This window comes from Diplotaxodon limnothrissa, linkage group LG3 (genome assembly GCF_057381915.1).
Source record: "Diplotaxodon limnothrissa isolate DT_005_m linkage group LG3, D_limnothrissa_male_GT1.1, whole genome shotgun sequence".
Taxonomy (NCBI): Eukaryota; Metazoa; Chordata; class Actinopteri; order Cichliformes; family Cichlidae; genus Diplotaxodon; species Diplotaxodon limnothrissa.
The window spans coordinates 3,725,680-3,745,162 of NC_140598.1; the positions used below are offsets into that span (position 1 = coordinate 3,725,680).

Genomic DNA, 19,483 nt, shown 5'->3' on the forward strand with positions numbered 1-19,483 from the left:
AATATAAAGAGTTATTTCAGAGTCTCATCAGTTTTCCTGCATGTCTTTATTTAACACATCAGCAGGGCTGAAGCTCTCATGTTAAACACACACTGATCTATGGACACGTTCATGTGTTTCTAACAGAACCAGGCTGTTATCAGCCTGCACTAACATTATGTCACACACACTGAATGTAACAGTGACAGTTTACATCATCACACAATCAGCTGTGATTGTTTCACTGTCATCAAACGAGTCAACAGGAAGTAGAATCAATAGAAACCAATCATTTACTGACAGCATGTCTGATGGAAATAAGTGCAGATTATGTATGAAGTCTAACTGCACACAGTAACTGTGTTACAATAAGGACTTAACAGCGCCCTCTGCTGGAGTGTTTCAGTACTGCGTTAACTAGAATACACCACCTCCTCCTCACACCACCTGCTACAGCTCTACTCTTCTATGACTACAGTCATCCACAGCACTGATGTGAGGTCACATGGTTCATATGTAAGGAGCACAGCTGACCTCAGGTCAGTTTAATGACTGTGAGCAGCAGCTGTGTTATTGTCACTGTGACAGGGAGACACTCTCAGACACAGCGCTCATGTCAGCTTGTTCTCATGCAGGAGGATCAGGAGCTCCATGTTTGTCTTTCTGTTTGAATCATGATGTGTTTGTGCCATCAGAGTCTGTCATGAGTACTCAGGGTTTCACAGCAGCTCTTCTGGATGCTGACGAGGACTCCAACCTCATGTTTCACCTCTCTGAGCTTCTGATGTCTGTGAACACTCGTGTTTCTTCTCTGGGCTCATCTGGACAAAAACACCTTTCTGTGTTTGGCTGCAGCCTCATTCTGACTGACAGGAAGTGTGTTATCCATGAGCTGCACTTCTGTGAGGAAGTTTCCTGCTGTGTTTCCTGTCTGTGGACAAACACGAGTGTTCCAGCTGAGGACTTGGTTCCTTCCACCTGTCCATACAGGACATCACGCTGTCTGCAGCTCTGTAAATGCAGCTCCAGGTCCTTCCACGTGCTGCTCTGTATTTGTGCAGTTTGTAGTGTGTCCTGGGAAACGTAGCACACATGGTGTTCTTCTGCTGTTTCCTCCTTTCACTGAGTGTGAAACACTGACGCTGTGCTGTTGTTCACAGAGGGGAGCTGATTCTAGCTGCAGCTGGACTCTGTCATCTAACTGAATGTGTTGGTGCTGATCACGGGGCTCTGAGGGGGGAGCAGCAGGAGGACTCTGGATGCTGACGTCAGTGTATCTGTGGAAGCTCCCACAGCGTGTCTGTCATTCAATATTGTGCTGTATATTGTATCTATGCAAAGATGAACAGACTGTGTGTTCACTGGTCTCTGTGCTGCAGCTCTGATGTCATCATCACTCCCTCCTCCACCCTCAGCAGTCCCAGCATGCTGCTGTGGTGCACCCCACCCTCACTCTACACCTGAGCCACAGACCACACCCTCCACCTCAATATACACCACAGTTTTCTCTGCTGTGGAAATGAGATCAGGAGGAAATCATCATTATTATTATTTAATAAACGCTCACATTAATGTGGGCTTATTTGTTTCATATTAGAAACATTAGTTGAGTGTTTTTAGTATAAAATGGTCAAAGTCCCTCTTTTTGCTCCTCCCCTCACCTGTGGATGGGCGGTGCTGTTACCGTGGTGACAGCTTGGCTGTGTTTCAGTCCTGCCTGGTTATCACTGCAGGAATCTTTCACATTTATTACAGGTAATAACTCTGATTTTTCTGTGTATTATGAGCCAAATGTATCCTGATACACACAGAGATGGATGAGCAGAGGGTTTTTTTTGCAGTTTATGTAGTTACTATGGACTTAATGCATACATATTATTAAAATTAGGGCTATAACAGTTGTATTGATGTATAGCAACTTGAAATGCTCCCACAAATGGCTCCACAGCATGTAAAAATATAACAAAAGCTCTGGCGGACTTGGTTCTGTGGTCAGTCTTAAAGGGTGAAGTTAAATCTTCACTGTGTCACAGAGTTCAGTGAGTCCCGTTATTCACAGTATCAATCAGATCATCAGAGAACAGCTGATCAGCAATCAGTGGTGCCAACAGCGCCTCCTGTGGTGAGAGGATGCAATAATGCAATGTAGCATTTTTCCACTCAACACTTGCAGTCATGGAAACTGTCTGTTGGATCTGTGTGACGTTGCTTTCTTGGTTAGAGTTCCTCACAAATGTCCAGATGATTCTTCTAATGAGGCGTCGACCATGTTTGCAGCTCTTTGGAAGAAAACGTCGCCCTTTGCCATCCTTACTTTTCTTTGACTTCTTCAAATGCAGCTGAACTCCAGCTGGTATTTTCTTGGACTTTGCAGCTGTTTCTGGTCATCAGTTCATTCCTGCAAACCTCTGAAGCTGAACAACAATGATGCTGCATTGCTGGCTGATCCCAAAAGGTTGATTCTGTTCATCTGGACGTTTTCAGAAACGTTTGCTCACTGATCAGGTGACTTCTTCAGTCTCAGCTGACTGCAGCTTTACAAGCTTACAAACAGCACATTTGCACAATGACTGAAAGCAGCAGCACCTGATATATATGATACTAATATAATACATATACATATATAATCCATACTAATGATGAAGGAACTGAGCTCACAGTCCATTGTTCATTCAGTGAACTACTCAGTTTATTTTGGGCCTCAGAAATGCTCACTCTGTTTGTACATCACTGTCAGCAATAGACTCATTCTGCTGTGTGGACAGGAACACATGTGACATCACTTCCTGTTTGTTTGTGACTGAAGAAGTTTACAAGGAATCATTTAGAAGAGTTTCAAACATCAACTGATTGAATCCATGAATCTGAAAACGTGTTTGTGAGTGAAAGAGACAGACATGTACAGACTGAACTATCTGTTCAACAGTCAGAGTGTTTCTGTAACAGGAGACACTCTTTACACTCCACTCAGCACAGGGACACTGAGGCACCAGACCAGACCATAAACCCAGGATAAAGAGTTTGAGTGAATGTGGTGTTGAAGGTGTGGAGGTGGATCAGAGTGTCAGAGGAGACTCTGTAGAAGGACAGAGTGCCAGCAGGACAGTCCACATACACTGCTGCTCTGTTAGAGACAGAGGAGGAGGAGGAGGAGGAGGAGGAGGAGGAGGAGATGGATGTTTGTATCTTATTGTGCCTGACAGACTGAGGACCATCATCAGAGCAGAACAGACTCCAGGACTGATCATTGTATCCAAACACACAGTCACTGTCTCCTTTCCTTCTGATGCTTCTGTAACTCACTGATATATAAACTCTTCCTCTCCACTCGACCTCCCAGTAACAGCGACCAGTCAGACCATTTCTACACAGCAGCTGTTTCCAGTAATCAAATCTGTCTGGATGATCAGGATATGACTGAACCTTCTTCACATATGTCACCTTCCTGTTGTTGTCAGACAGTTGGAGGTTTGTGTTCACTGTGTTTGTGTCGATTGTGAGTTGACAGGAATCTGATGGAGAGAACAAACACAATCCAGCTGCAGTTATTGATCCATCATCTGTTCATTGATTGACACTTTGATGATGACTCCTGACATGATGAAGATGGTTGAATGTGTGCTGCTTTGTTTTCATGAATCCCATTAAAAACACACTTACACTTCCTCAGACCTGGTCTCAACCATCGGACTCCAGCAGGCTCCACCCTGAAAGGAGGAGGGGGGTCAGAGCAGCACAGTCAGCATGCACACATGGACATTACATGGCTCTCACACACACACTGTTACACACTGAGCTCAAAGCTCGGCTCCACTGTTTTATTCAAAGAAATCTACATTTATTTATCAGCACATTTAAAAACAGCTTGAGCCAAAGTGCTGCACAGAGTAGAGAGAAAATAGGAAACATACACAGTAATGACTATAAAGACTGGTCAGGATTGAAAGCTACAGAGTACAAATGTGTTTCCAACCGGCTTTTAAAAATGTCCAGTGTTGGTGACGACCTGATGTGAAGGGCGACTGTTCCAGAGTTTGGCTGCAGCCATCGATAAAGCTCACCTCTGTTTTTACGTCTAGTTCTGGTCAGAAGCTGCTTATCTGCAGACCTGAGGGCTCCACTTGGATTCTTTTGTTAAAGAGAGATAAGATGGAGCCAATCCATTCACAGATTTAAAGACAACCAGATCTGGAAGTGGATTCTACCACGTACTGGTAACCAGTGGAAAAAGCTGGTGATGGGTCGTCTAGCACAGACCCACCGCTGGAACCAGACAATTGATGAGGGAGAGAACTGTGACAGCGCCGTTCCTTCACTTGACCTCAGTCGCTCTCGTCTGCTCCCTCGTAACACTGCTCTTTATTGAGCTTACATGAATATGCACAAGTTCATTATGACGTCTTACACAGGTATGAACAAAGAGTACCAGTCTGTGCATAGTGTGTGTGTGTGTGTGTGTGTGTGTGTGTCTGTGTGTGTGTGTGTGTGTGTGTGTGTGTGTGTGTGTGTGTTCCAGATGTGACCCTGTGACCCCAAAGCTGGTGCTAAGAGTCCAGCGGTCCCCCTAACAAAGGGCTCTTATACTTAAGAGAGTGATATTATACCCCTTTCGTCAAAAAAAGTGACAGGTTACTTCCGGAGCTCCGGAAGTAATTAAATTATTCATGAGCTCCGGAAGTAGGAAGTAATTAAGTAATAAAAATATGATATTCATAAAAATATGATATTCATAAAAATATAATTGATTATTTAGAAAGTTTCTTATATATCAAAATAGCATTCTTTTATTTCTTTAAGCAATTAAATTTTTATTTTTATTTTTTTTTATGCTCAAAAAACGCCATCTGGTGGCGGGTCAGTGTGTGTGCGCGCGCCCGCGCGCCCCCATAACACATAAACCCTTGCAAATGTGATGGTAAAAGAGTCTAACATCTAGGTGTTACATGGTGTTGCAGGTGATAAAGATCCATAAACTACTTCCATTTGTTTAGAGGTGATTGCCAGTTTTGTTGGGATTTTTAGAGATACAGAGATCCTGTTCTGCTTTACTTTAAAAAAAAAAAAGGATTTTCAGAGCTGTTGATATATTAATCAGTGTTCATAGAAACATGGATCAACCATGTTTTGACAGTGAGAGTGTTACATTGTGACAGTTTCCATAAAAGTCTGCAAATTCTCTGAACAGGTAGCCATGAAGCAGCCATTTTTTTAAAAGATTAATTAAACTTAATATTATTTGTATGGCCATATCACAACAACAGCATAGCCTTAAACCAGGTTTGGAGTAAAGAGAACTGGACATATAGTTTCTTTTTTTGGGTTACTTTGAAGTGAAGAAAGTTAACTTGTTTAGAACTGTGATCAAGGATAACACGTAAAACGTTGAACGTTTCAATATAAAAAGTGTACAAACTCCAGAAAAGTGGCAACTGAGGTGGCAAAATTGCAGGCAATTTTCACTTAAGTAGAAGTACAGCTGCTAGTGTCAAAAACACTCGAGTAAAAGCTTGATAAAGTATCGGGTCAGAAATGTGCTCAAATTGAGGAAGTCAAAGTAGTAACCTAACTGAACCTTGTGCTATAATAAAAAAATAAAATAATATTAGTAGATAGGACTACAAACTTAGTCTGGTGGTAAAAGGCACAAAGGCCTCAGGGGGACATTTGGCAGCCAGGGTTAGAGCTCAGACACCTGGAGCCTGGGGGTTGGGGCTAACAACACTGACTGGTAAAAGAATCTAACATCCAAGTGTTACATGGTGTTGCAGGTGACAAAAAGCCATAAACCACTGTTTAGAGGTTGTTGTGGAAGTTTTCCATTTAATAAAGCCTGCAGACAAGCGATGAGCAGTAGCTAACATTCTTTAATCAAGACAAAGAACAGAAATCAAGCTTGGTGAGGGACTGCCATCGCTGGGGCAGAGGGTGAGCAGAGTCTCTCACTGAGCCTAGCATGGCTCTCAGTTTTGTCTTTCCCGCAAAGAAAGTTTCACACTGCCTTGCTATCTTTTACAGTGGAGAAAAGACAAAAAGACTCTTCCTGTGGAGTTGTCTGCTTCCCCCCAACTTCCTTACCAGACCCCACTATCTGTTAAACTGTTTAAATGGAGTGTGAGGCAGACATGCTAAAACAGTGACCTAAAAGCATTACCAATAAACAATGGGATCAATACATAAATGAAAGAAATGCAGCTGATAAAAAAAGCCATAAACTACTTTCATTTGTTTAGTGGTGATTGCCAGTTTAGTTGGTTTTTTTTTTGAGACACAGAGAGTGAGAGATCCTGTCCTACATTACTTTAAAAAAAGAAGATATTTTCAGAGCTGTTGATATATGAAGCTCTGAGCATTGAGTGTTGCATTGTGAGAGTTTCAGTAAAAAGCCTGCAAATTATTGCATTTATACTGGAGAGCAAAGAAAAATTAAATTCTACTTGTACTATGGAAAATCAGTTTCATAAAAGCTACATAAACAGAGCTGAAGAAGACTGCGTTTGTAAAACTAGCGGTAACGTCTGAGAATTATAAGTTATAAGACTGTTTCTGCTATCGATACAATTTGTGTTGTTAATCCTAAATGATTCACGGTGACAACATCATAAGAACAAGGTCATTTTACTCCACACACACACATTTGGAAAATCACATAGTTTGACCATAAAAATTCCCAGAATAATTAGTATTTGAGATTGCTGAAGCAACATCACTAAAGAAAAATATCCTTGCATGTCACTTTCGTTTAAAAATATAAAAAATGTGAAGTTTTTTTTTTTGTAAAACATAAAAACAATAAAACTTAAGACCTTAAGAATCTCCTTATGAATTTTGTGAATATCTAGATCATTGGTGTTTGGATTTGAGGGTCAACAGGGCGAACACTGAGGCTGGGTATTAGAAATACAACATGGCAACATGAGACATGTTAACTCTGAGAACACTAACATTTAGTTTAACGCGTGAGAGGTAAATGCATAACAGAAGCTAAAAAGGAGTTGCTTGTCTCTAGATTAGTTAAAATAAATTGAAAATAAACTGATTTGAACACGTTTGATGCATTATACAAAAAAAGGTTCATGATGTAGTTCACATGATCTAAGCAAGAGTGACTCGGAATCTCAAATGTTAAAGTACACTTACTGATTGTACTTTTACTACATGAGCTAATGTAGATGCTCTAAAAGCACGCTGGCTGAAAAAGAACCACACGTTTGGAGAAAACTGTGCTGTAACTTCTCATACTGTGAAGTTTTCTGACAAAAGTGAATTGAAAACTTATGCTGTACAGTTTACTAAGGGGTCCTTTGCTGGGCCATGTGCAATTACACAAAAGAACAAGTTAAATTTCACCATAACACTGACTGGAGAAAAGCCAAATTGGGATTCTAATTGAGATTACAACTGAAATCAGTGCTGTGATAGTTAGTTTAAGATCACAACCTGATTTAAAACACAGTCTAACATCAACATTCTTGCCCCTGAAAATAGGTCAGGATGGCCGAAAAATGTACTTTAAAAATGAGATTTTCTTTTTGTTTCATTGGAACAGTAAAGTACCATTACAAAGAAATGAGTACACCTTTGTAGATATCACTGATATGGAGTTTTTCATGTTTTACATACAGACTTTCTCATTTAAACCATGGTGACTTAAAAGTTTAGCAGCAAGACACTTGTTTCCTTTGTTCCATCAAACATTTCTTTCAGCCATCTGTGTTTATCAGAGCGATATGTGACTAATTTTTTATTGAATCACCAGAAAGTACACAAATACAAGATTAAATATTTTATTTATTTATCAAAGATACATAATTACACATTGATACAATGAATAAGGTGTCTATAAAAATTACACATGGTGTAAGAAAAACATTATAACATACAAATAAGTGTTTTAAGATAATCTGACATACTTTAAAAGCATAAGAATAAAAGTTTTTTTTAAAAAAAATCATGTTCTTTGATGATCACATTACATGTATCACATTTTTTAAAGCACAACGTAGGGTGTTCACAAAAAACAGTTTTATGATTACTTTTTCCACAGTGCTTGTATGCCTCTTGCAAAACTATGTACTTATCACCATATGACATAATAACTCACGATTATGCAAGACCAGCCATGAAATGTCCGTCGCTTCATTACAATCATTTGTCCCTGCTGCTGCCCTCAGACCCAGTCTTCTGTACTGTGGGGTAAAATTGCTTTTTTGGTGGTTCATAAAAAATATCTCAAAAAGCGATGTTAGTGAGGGGACCAGAAACACTGGGTTGCAGAGCAGTTGGTAAGGACTTGTATATTTCTGGAGAGTCTGCAAAAGCTGTCTTGCTCGTGCTCCTGATTGGATATGTGGAGCCCGGCTCTGATATCTCACTGGTGGCAGCTAAAGGTAGGCATGCCTTGGAGGCGGAGTTGGTCTCGGGCGCAATCTTTCAAACGAGCCTCACGGCATTTCAGGCAACCTCAGGCCGGAAACAACATCCGGTCACTCGCGGTCAAAATCTACGCAGAGCTGGTGTTTCGCAGGGATCAGGTTAACACATCTGGGTCTAAAAATATAAAGAAAAACAAAAAGAGTTTTAAAACACGCAAACTAGCAAAATATCAAAGGAGCATAACATAACAATAACAAGATGATATGAGATACCCGATGAGGCCATGATAGGTGATGTAGACATGTAATGTATAAACTTTTACGGGAGTTAAAAGTGGAGCTTATATATATTTTAAAGTGTATTGTACGTGGGATAGGCTCCAGCGCACCGCGCGAGCCTGAGAAAAGGATAAGTGGAGGCGAATGGATGGATGGATGGTGTATTGTACCTGTTACAAACCATTGTGATATTTATTTATTTTTTTAAATGAAAGGATTGACAGAATGGTAAAAAGGAAAATGCAAAAATGTAGTTAGAGAGGAAGATTAACACTTACCGAATGATATGCGGATAAGGAAAGAGACGCAAGTTGCTGTTGAAATCGGCCGCTCCCTATGCGAACTCGCAAGCAGTCTGAGCGGTTCCAGTTGTTGATACGTCTGAAGTCAGATGTGTTCTGGGGGTTCGAAGATAGTCTTAACCTCAGCGGGAGATCGTAAAATCAGACCTGGAGCGGATTGGCTAACCGGGGTGCGAAGGGAGCGGTGCAAGGGTTATGTGATTGGCAGCGGGGCGCAGTGAGGCGGAGTTGGTCTAAGGGGGGAATTTTCAAACGAGGTAAGCAGCGCATTAGGGAGCAGAGCGGGGAGCGAACAAGCAGGAAAAAATTGTGCTCTGCAAGAAGTTGTGGATCGGAGATTAAGAGCGAGGTAGAACTTAGAGTGTGGGTTGAATTTTAGAGCTTGCTAGTAAGAGGGAAGTTTTTGAAGGAAAAAAGAATAAGGATTTTCCCTGTTATCGAATATAAGGTTTTTGGGAATAGAGGGGTAGCTAACAAGTTATTCTAGGGGTTTTGGAGAAATCGCGGAGAAATTTTTAAAAGGAGTTTTGGCTTTGTTTGGCTGAGCATGAAGGGAGCCGCGGGGCGCTGAATTTGAGAAAAAAGACTAAGGAATTTTTCAGGATTTTCCCTGTTATCGAATATAAGGTTTTGGGAATAGAGGGGGTACCCTAACAAGTTATTGTAGGGTTTTGGAGAAATAGCGGAGGGTTTTTTAAGGAGTTTTCCCTGCTTATGTATCTAAGGAGGGTTAGGGGATCGCGAATTTTTTCTGAGTATGAGTTTTATTCTAAATCTACAAATGCATATAAATCTAAATAAAGTTTTCCCCCAAGGCATGCAGCATGTGTTTGTGGCCATACTGAACGTTACAAAAGCACAAGTTTAACTAAACAATTTTAATATGGTTTAATACATTTTTAAACACATGAGCACGGAGCCCGAGAGAGCACGGTCCGGAGACACGGGCGCGCCCCCGCGCGCCCAGACACACAGCCTCGGGCGCGCGCGGGCGCGCGCACACACACTGACCCGCCACCAGATGGCGTTTTTTGAGCATAAAAAAAAAAAAAAAAAATTTAATTGCTTAAAGAAATAAAAGAATGCTATTTTGATATATAAGATACTTTCTAAATAATCAATTATATTTTTATGAATATCATATTTTTATGAATATCATATTTTTATGAATATCATATTTTTATGAATATCATATTTTTATTACTTAATTACTTCCGGACTTCCGGAGCTCATGAATAATTTAATTACTTCCGGACTTCCGGAGCTCATGAATAATTAATGAGCTCCGGAAGTAACCTGTCACTTTTTTTGACGAAAGGGGTATAATATCACTCTCTGCTGTTTGGGCGGATAAATATATTATACAGGGTTTATTTATCGGATAAAATACGTTAAATGTCACCGTTATTATTGGCCGGCCCGGAAACAGCGGGGGTGTCCAAATTCAGAGGCTGCTTCCACCTGAGGACCGGCCTTCGCGGTCTAAAGAAAGCCGGGTAGTACGTCACGAGCTCCCTCGGTGGAGTGAAACTCTGCCGTCTGCTCCTTGCTGTCTAAAATATAACCGGACACTGACGTAAACTCTTCTGTTTAATCAGTTTTCTGTTTGACGTTTATTCAGCTGTGTGAAAACCCCGGAGGAACCCTCCCGAGGGAATAATAAAGTTTAATTTAATTTAATCTAATCTAATAACTTTAATCTCAGCCAAACCGATTTACTCACGAACAAATAAAACACTGAAAAAGCCAAACAAGAACATTTTTAAGTTATCAAAGTGACTTGTACATCATGTTTAACCCGAGTGGTGAAAGACCGCGGGGGTTTGAAGACGATGTGTCGGTCGGCTCAGATATTTGAAGTTTACACAGCTACATTCTCACCTGAAAATATGTTAAAAAATTTTTTGCGACCCAGAAAGAGAAATAAGAGTGATATTAAAACTAAGTCGCTGCCGTCATTGTTGGAAACTGGAATTGGCTGGGCCGCGCTATGAATTCTGCGATATGGTTTTTCAACTTTGTTGTCCGGGTGGAAAATCTGGAGAAAGGTGGGATTCTCCCGGAAAAATCGGGAGGGTTGGCATGTATGGTTGTGGCAACATCACTAACCTTGTCAAACACCTCAGAGTAAATCATATCACAAAATATGACGAGTGTATGTTGAGGCGAACTGAAGAGGAGGAGAGGGACAGGTGCTGCTAGGGTGAGAGTCTCTCACGGAGTCCTTTAGTCCTCCAGGCAGGCAAGGTGTTCAAATAGCACACAACTTTAGTTTTTTTATTTCTATATGATGAACTCTGCATTATTAAGTGATAAGAAGAAGGTATTCTGATGTCCTGTAATCATTATGACGCTATAATTTGAGATACAATAAATAAAATCCGTTTTGTACAAAGTATCGGTATCGGATCAGTATCGTCGATACCACCCTGAATATTACTTGGTATCGGATCGGAAAGGAAATCAGTGGTATCGCACATCACTAGTGAACACACTGATCCCAGATCAGCTCTGCTGTATTTGTAACATGAACATTTCTGCTGCAAAGCTTCAAATGTTCAGCATGTTTCTCTGTTTCCAGTCTATAGATCCAGTCACACTTTCTACCTTCACCTGTGCAGTAAAGACTGAGAGCAGAGCTGAAAGCAAGCGTCCAATCAGTGAGCAGCATCAACACCTGAGCTTCATTCAGACTCTGTTATTGAAGATGTTGTTGGTACAAAGTTCATCTGCTGCTCACATGAATCCATGAAAGATTTATTTCACTGAATGTTTCTTCAAAGCTCATTTCAACCTGTTGAAGTCATGAATGAAAGTGCAGACTGAGAGTGGATCACATGATGTTTGAGGTGTGTCATGTGACATGTTCAGTATTGTCACACATGTCTAGATTGTCCCTGATATCATAACTGCTCAAACACTGATGATTATATTTGAAGAATTATTCCTGATGGCAGCAAAGTTTGAATGGAGCTCTCTGTCTGTGCTGATTTGTCGCCCTCTGGAGGTCAAAGCACAAACTGCATGATGTCACTGTAACCACCACAGAGACAGGAAGTGTTTTTATGACTGAAACACTGAAATGATGCTAACGGCTGTCGTTAGGCTCACTGACAGCAGTGCTGATGTGTTCATGTCAAACACTGGCTCAGGTCAGACTCCTTCATCCTTCTCCAGCGTGAGGCCGCCCTCAGACCCACAGGAGCCCTGACCTTTGACCTCCTGACCCTAACCATTTTAGTCTTGTTGCATCTGCAAATCCATCCAAACTGTAGCCGAGCAAAAGAAGCTGGAAGCTGTTCTATGAATGATGTTGTTGAAGGAGCTTGGAAAGAAAAGCGTCTGGACTTCTTTAAGTTGCTTGAAGAGGGACATGGACGTCTTAACGCCCACCCACATCCTGGGACATTTGATCACAGGAAATCACATGATGGGGTGGGGCTAGATCTCACAATGGGTTCACCCAAAACCTTGGCTGATTGTGACCCACACCCGTTCTCACACCGTGGCTCGTGTGATTAGGTAGAGGATCAACAGGGGCTCCATGTCCCTGAATTTAAACTGAATCTAAACACACCGTGCACAATGCCAAGTTAGATAATGGTTAAAAGAACAAGATAAGAATAAATAAAAAGATAAAATAAGGATAAAAAATAACTTAAAAAAATAAAATAAAAAGATAAATAACTGCAAATAAGTACAAATAAGTAACTGAAGACACGTGTGGTCTGCAGATGTCGATGTACATGGATGTACATGGAGTTTAATGTGCAAAATGAACTTAGTGTGCAAAGTGACCTGATGTGCAAACTGCAGTTTGAGGTCGGTCAGCTGTTCAGGAGTCTGATAGCAGTGGGGAAGATGGAGTTGTTGAGTCTGGATGTTCTACATTTCACACTTCTGAACCTTCGTCTCGAGGGCAGAGGTGTGTCTCTCCTCTGGACTCTGTGATGGTAGCTGCTCTGCAGAGAGGGCAGCGGGGTCCTGATGATCTTCTCCACAGTTGTTATCACTCTCTGCAGGCGTTTGCGGTTTGCAGTAGTGCTGCCGTACCGTGCAGTGATGCAGCTGGTCAGGCTGCTCTCCACAGTGCAGCTGTAGAACCTGCTGAGGATCTTGGCCAACATACCAAATTTCCTCAGCCTCCTCAGGAAATACAGCAGCTGCTGAGCCTTCTTGACCAGCTGTGTGAGTTTGAGTCCCTCACTGACTCAAACTCCTTCAGTGACACTTGCAGCCTTGCAGATTAGTTTGCTGATCCTGATGCATCTCTGGAGCTGATCCTGTCCCCCAGCAGACAACAACAACATAGATGCTCTCACTAGTCCACTTTACCCTCTAATCACATCTCTGACATCTGCAGGTTGCTCCAGTAGAGACTCTTGTGCAATGCCAGGTGTTTGTGTTTGTCTGTAGGTACACATTAGATATGACCATAGACGCACACACACAAGTGAACACAGCAGCACAGATGGTTTCCACCTGCTTCCCTCTTTCTTCACACAACTGTGAGGATGATGAAGAGGTTTCAGGACGAGGTGGTCAGCAAGCACAGGATAAAGCAGGGCCATGAAACTCTCTGGTGCAGCAGATGTTTAATCAGACTCAGCTTTAGGCTTCTTTTCCCACCTGGCAGCAAAGTAACAGCTTCACTAATGTGAACAGTCACAATGTTAAACGTTTCTATATCTTCATATATTTTTATCTGTTGATGCTGCAGAATAAAGTCTGTTAACAGAGTGCAGGATGTGTAGAGCAGGTCCAGCTCTCCCTTTACTGTGTCCACTTTCATCAGCCCCTGTGAAGTGACACAGAGTGCATGTGTGTCTGTCAGCTGTTGTTTGTTGTGAAGGATGGAACAAATGAACACACACTTTTAGAGAAATCTGAAAAAGCAACACGTGCTTGGGCTCCTTCTGTGCTCGTCTTCATTAATGCTGATCTTTCTTTCCTGTTTGTTCTTTGGCACAAGCTTCAGTCTTTTCTCCCAGGGCTCCTTCACACTTAGAAACACACCTACATTCATTTATACACAAACATCATGAAACAAAGGCTTTGTAAAAGAGGACATGAGATCCTCTCTGAACAGCACATTCATATCAAACACAGGACTGAACAGGATATACTGAGTCTGTGCTGTTTTCATTGTTACTTGCTGAGTATTTTTCCAGTGTTTGAAATGTGACTCAAGTCTGATTCTTCTACTGTGTGTGAACTCTAAGCAGCTGCATTAAACAGCTGCTTTTCAAACCAGGCTCAATCCTATGACTCTGTGAATGTAAACTTTTGTCACCTGCATGAATAACAATCCTTGATCTAGTCAGGACTGCAGTGCTCCTGTGATCCCAGCTTATAGATGGAGGCTAGCATGAGAGGCTCAGCAGCTAAAGCAGCACACCTGGGTCTCCCAGCCTATTAAAAGCAGCCCTTTGCTTCACCTGCTTCACTAAACATTATTATTATTATTTAAGCAGAGTGGTGTGATTGATGTAGGCATTGCTGTGTGACAGGAGGACTTTTCTTGAAACAGCTCGTGTGACGTGAGCTGACGTAAAAACAGTGATGTTAGCTTGATTCTCTTGGCTAAAACTATTTTAAAAAGAGGGTCAATCATGCAAATCTGCCAATAGAAGCCAAAGTTACAGCCCCTCAGAGTTTAAAGAGAAAAGGCCCGTTTCCAACACTCGGTTGTGCAAAGGGAAACAGGCCCACAGTGCCTGAGTGTGTGGGTAATTCTTCAAATAATATTCAAAAGCAAACATTTTTAAGCATGTAAATAAAATTCAATCATTTCTGCTCTTCAATACCTAAGAAATGAAAACTGGCAGATGGTCCCAAAATGTGAAACGCCTGGCTATCTGTGCATTTAGTGCTGCAAGTTTTCACTGTTTACCTTCAGAAGCATAAATCTCTGCACAGATAATGTTCATATGTGGATTCCTGGTTTCTGCAGTTAATTGTGACCCAAAGCGTATTTTTAAAGTGGTTCCAGGCAATAAAGCCTAAAAATAAATACATCTACTTCCTTTTTCTGTGTTCCAGCCTCAGTGACTCTGACACAGTGCTGTAATATTTACACCTCTGATGAAAACAGAGTTTGTAGTTGCAGAGAAATACTCGACTCATTTTGGGCATTTACGAGCAGGAACCTCAGAAAGCCCCTCGCTGCTTCACTGGTTAAGAAGCAAAGCAAACATTAGTTCACAGTGATGTTAATTAAGGCCCAAAGTTTAGGAACGAACGTCAGCACTTCACTAATGAATGTAATGCTGATTCATGTGCTTGTTTTGTAATGTGCATGTTGTGCGTTGCTATTTCCCATATTCTTTGGCACTGATAGATGAAGAGTCTCAGGCAGGACCGAGGCTGCCAGCTGCTGACAGTGAGCAGGGAGAGAGCAGCAGAAGCTGGGCAAGAGCAGGGCACCTTCAGCCCCCTTCATCAGTCAGAAATCATTTGGGTGTCTGTGTGAAATGTCTGATTTTTAAAATCTTTTTGTAGACATATTTATTAAATGTTTAACAATTATATAGAAGAAAGACAATGTAAAGAACAAAACATGACAAAACAAAAATGAGTTGAAGTTATGAACTGTTTCTGAGAGACAAATAACACCAGGATCCTTTTTGTGTAGCTGACAGCTGGTAACTGTGCAGGGGCGGGTCTAGCAAAGTGTTGCCAGGGGGGCAGGTAGGGCATTAACAGGGAGAGGGGGGCACAAAGAAATACTTTTCTTTCTTGTTCTCATTTAAAATGTCTCACTTTTAATAAATAATTATCTGAATCTTACAACAAACGTTTTCATCTGATGTAAAATGTATAGAAATCCATTATTGTACATAGTCATTTTTTAGGGTCCCATCATAATTTCTTCAGAAGTAAGTACTGCATATGATGCCAGTGTTTCCCACATTTTCTAGATTCTGCACCAGTGCTGTGTGTAAAATGCATCAAAAAGTCCGTTTGATTCTTTCTCACCTGTCTTTCTGTCTCCTTTCACTTTTTAAAGGTTGCCATGTTAGAAAACATATTTTGCCCTGCCGTGCTGTTTATTGATGTGGCAAATGAAAGGTTTATGAAAACATATCTAAATCTGTCATCGGTAATCAGCAATGATCATGTCTCACCTCTAGTCTCTGTCTTAATGTCAGGTTTCCACCGTGTGTTGTAGATGTTCAGGAGGTTAACTCGACCAACAGTCTACTTCCTGTTTAGAATACCAGGACAGGGAGGATGGTGCAGGTTTAAGTTTATTAGACTGATGCATGTATACCAACAAGACAGCATCCATCACTGTGACAACAGCGTTTGTTTTCATTCAAAGGCTTCATGGTTTTTCCTTTAATACCTGGGGGGGCCGGTCTCCAGTCAAAATGCCCGGGACCATTTTTTGTCCCAGTCCAGCCCTGGTGTCAGATCTGCATGCAGTGTCAATGAGACGATCAACAACAGATCAGACAAAACACTCAGGCGGACACTCCTCTGTAGAAGGAAACATGGAAAGTGTGAGGTAATCAGTGCACAACATCACTTTGTATTTCAGGCTGTTTTTATATAGAACTTCAGCACCAATGTAAAAGTTCTGGTTTTAGGAAGATGAAGAACATTTTCAGGAAGGATGCCGTCTGCAAGCAGAGCTGCTTGAACCTCAGCGCTGAGGTCCAGACTACTTCCTGTGAAGCCACGTGATGTAAATCTGCTGCTGTAACTTCACAGTTTACTGAAGCTAAATGCAACGTTACCATATAATCTGTTTTCAACAAAGGTTTCACTCCGTCCGGTGTTGATGGAATGATTCAGGCCGTACTCGTCAGGCTTCCCGTCGACCACACGCATTTCAGTCACAAACCCCGTGACTGACAACAAGGGAAACAGCAGAAGAAAAGATGTGAAAAATACTGGATGATGATGATGGAGGATTAACCGCGGTGGCTAAACTGTTTCCTGTCTTTGTGGGCGTACTCACAGGGAAGTTTCCAGGCACGTCAGTCTTGGTGGCTAAAGTCTCCATTTTCCAACATGTATCGCTACAGGTGCAAAGACACAACATTAATCATCAGTGTAAATATTTTAATGCTGTCCAAACGGTGTTTGCTTTGTCTGTCCTCTCGCACTCACAGAGGAAACGAGGACGCCACCTTCAACCCATCTTCAGTTGGCTCAACCATGGCCGGACTTCCTGTTGGCTTTGTGACAGCAAACCACTTGAAATGAGAGCAAACTGCAGTCAAGCACCACTTACAGCAACCTGTGGACACGCAAATGGAAAGCACTGAGAATCATACAGAAGCATAAGAGCTGTTTATTGTAACACGTGTGTGTGTGTGTGTGTGTGTGTGTGTGTGTGTGTGTGTGTGTTTGTGTGTGTGTGTGTGCACGTTAATAATACACTGATGTATGTTAGTTTGATTTATGCTATATCTGAGAAAACAATTGCAGAATTTTACATCAAAGTTTCCAAAGCTGATGTTTTGTTGTTCACTCTGTTTTATATTCATATAGTTTGTTGTTTTTAAATCAGTGGACAAAATAAATATTATCACACAAAATCCAGGGTGAAACATAACCAAATAACCTAAATGGTGAAGTCATTATAGAAGTACATGTTGCAAAGGTCAGCCTCCTGTATAGACTGCTAAACTGTCTGGGGGGCCCTGCCTGTCCTCGTTGGATAAGCTCCACCCCTTTTCCATAAGACGGAGACATTTGTATGAAAATAGATGGGCAGTAAAATAAAAAATAAAAAATATTATGGATGACTCTGTAAATCAAAGTCCGCCTGAGGCAGAAGCAGAAACCATGAGGAGCACAGCACCACTCCCAGAAGGGCACGAAGTGAAGCCATAGCTGCTGAAGAGTGAAGACGTGATGATGGAGGAGATCACAGATGAAGATCTGCTGCCTGGTGACTCTTTATATAGAAGAGTGAGACTATCTCCCCACCAGCAGCTGCACTTATACAAACCCCAGGTACTGGGATGGCTTTGAACATGTGACATTTTCTGCAAACACATGGACAGTTTCATAACCACAAAGATTATTCCTGCAGCGGCAGAATCGTATCCACTGTGTGAGAGGTGAACGTCAGACAGTTCTTAGAAAATGTAGTTTCTCTTTAAGCTTTTAACATCTTTTACCCCCATTTGTCTAAAACTACTTGACAGCCCTTCATGTCAGAGGTTTATTACCTGTGCAGGATGGAGCACATGGTCTCAGTCAGGCTGGACACGATCACTCCTACAGGAAGTAAATGTGATTTTATTTCACCTGTGAAATGATGAAAAACAGCAGAATAGCTCACGCTAACAAACGGGTGTTGAAATGTTTCATTTTCTGCTGTTTCACAGGTCAAAAAGGGCGTCGAAGCAAACTGAAGCTGAGCTGCTGCTGCTGTTGTAGTGCAGCATCTGCTGTGTGCTTCATCAGAGAACCTTCTGTACACAGCAGACAGAGGCTGCTGCCACTGAAGTCCATCTGCTAGAGAGCTTTAAACACTGGTTATTGAAGTGGCTTTGATGATACTGATACACAGTCTTTGCTGCTGTCACAGGACAGGGATCCACCAGGGAGTAGTTGTCAGGATAAAGAGCCTTCGCTTCTCTAAATATAAACTGGATACTTGTAGGAAACTTTGGGAAGCAGCATTTTTCCTCATATCGTCTAAACTGAAGTTAGCTCAGGTGCTTCTTCCATACTTGCTCTGCAGAAAGCCAAAGAGTTTGGAGCTCTGCAAACATTTGCAGCACAGCTGGATGTTTGTAACTTTGGTCACCTCTGTATCATCCCTCAGATTCTTTCTGCACAGCTTTGAAACCATGACAGCACGAGTGATGCTGAGGAGACGTCCAGTTTAAACAGACCTTTATTCCTGGAACACAAACACATGAAGTGATGCTGCTAAAGAAGAACATTTAATCGCACTAATGAATCAAGCATCTGTTTGTCTGTCAGTCTGTCAACAGTTCCTCTGATCGACTTCAGACTTGGTGGGTGTTTTGTTTTTGCAGCGGTCAAAGTCGATCAGCGTGTTGCTTTGTCTGCTGTAAATCTGCCTGTACAAAGGGAAACATGCATGTTTTACATGCAAACTCACAACATGGCTGCATTTTTGTGATTATGTGTATTTTATATTGATTTATTCTATTATGTTTTGTATATGAATCTTTACAAGTGTGTCGATACAAAGGCTTGATTAAAACAAAGGTCTCAGCTGTGCTGTTAGGGATGCTCTCATATTTGTTTCAAATGTAATAAATCAAAGGATTTCAGGCTTTTCATCCTTTTATTTGTTTGGTTCTAACAGCAGCTGGATAAAAACATGCAGGTGATGAATATAATTGTGTGATATTATGAGCATTGTGAATAAAGAAAGAGCAGAGATAGTAAAAAGGAAACAGGTGATGGACGTGAGATTTTCAGAACAAAAGCTCCTCAGTGAGACGATCACCTGGACACAAGGTCAGGCAGCTGGGACTCATCTAGAGAGCAAAATGGAAAAGTGATCTGTGCAGAACATCACTGTTGATTGCAGTTATTTACATCAGACTTCTT

The 19,483-nt window shown here is 41.5% G+C and overlaps 1 protein-coding gene across 1 annotated transcript; it reads right to left on the minus strand.

Annotated features, from left to right (window-relative positions):
• Nucleotides 1-16,348: 16,348 nt before the first annotated feature.
• On the minus strand, nt 16,349-17,852 carry LOC146634307 (lipocalin-like). The gene is made up of 5 exons (XM_085350421.1): nt 17,693-17,852; nt 17,051-17,180; nt 16,871-16,959; nt 16,675-16,788; nt 16,349-16,414 (listed from the first exon to the last, which is right to left on the minus strand). Exons 1-5 carry the CDS (start codon nt 17,775-17,777, stop codon nt 16,386-16,388), a joined length of 447 nt encoding a protein of 148 aa, XP_085206547.1. The 5' UTR covers nt 17,778-17,852; the 3' UTR covers nt 16,349-16,385.
• Between the last annotated feature and the right edge of the window lie 1,631 nt (nt 17,853-19,483).

Excerpts from the sequence above, each read along its gene's own strand:
- LOC146634307 (XM_085350421.1), bottom strand. The coding sequence starts at position 17,777 with ATGGCTTCACTTCGTGCCCTTCTGGGAGTGGTGCTGTGCTCCTCATGG. Across the intron at positions 16,789-16,870 it reads GCCCACAAAGACAGGAAACA|TCACGGGGTTTGTGACTGAA; the intron begins GTTTAGCCACCG and ends CCTTGTTGTCAG. Across the intron at positions 16,415-16,674 it reads TGTTGAAAACAGATTATATG|AGGAGTGTCCGCCTGAGTGT; the intron begins GTAACGTTGCAT and ends TTCCTTCTACAG.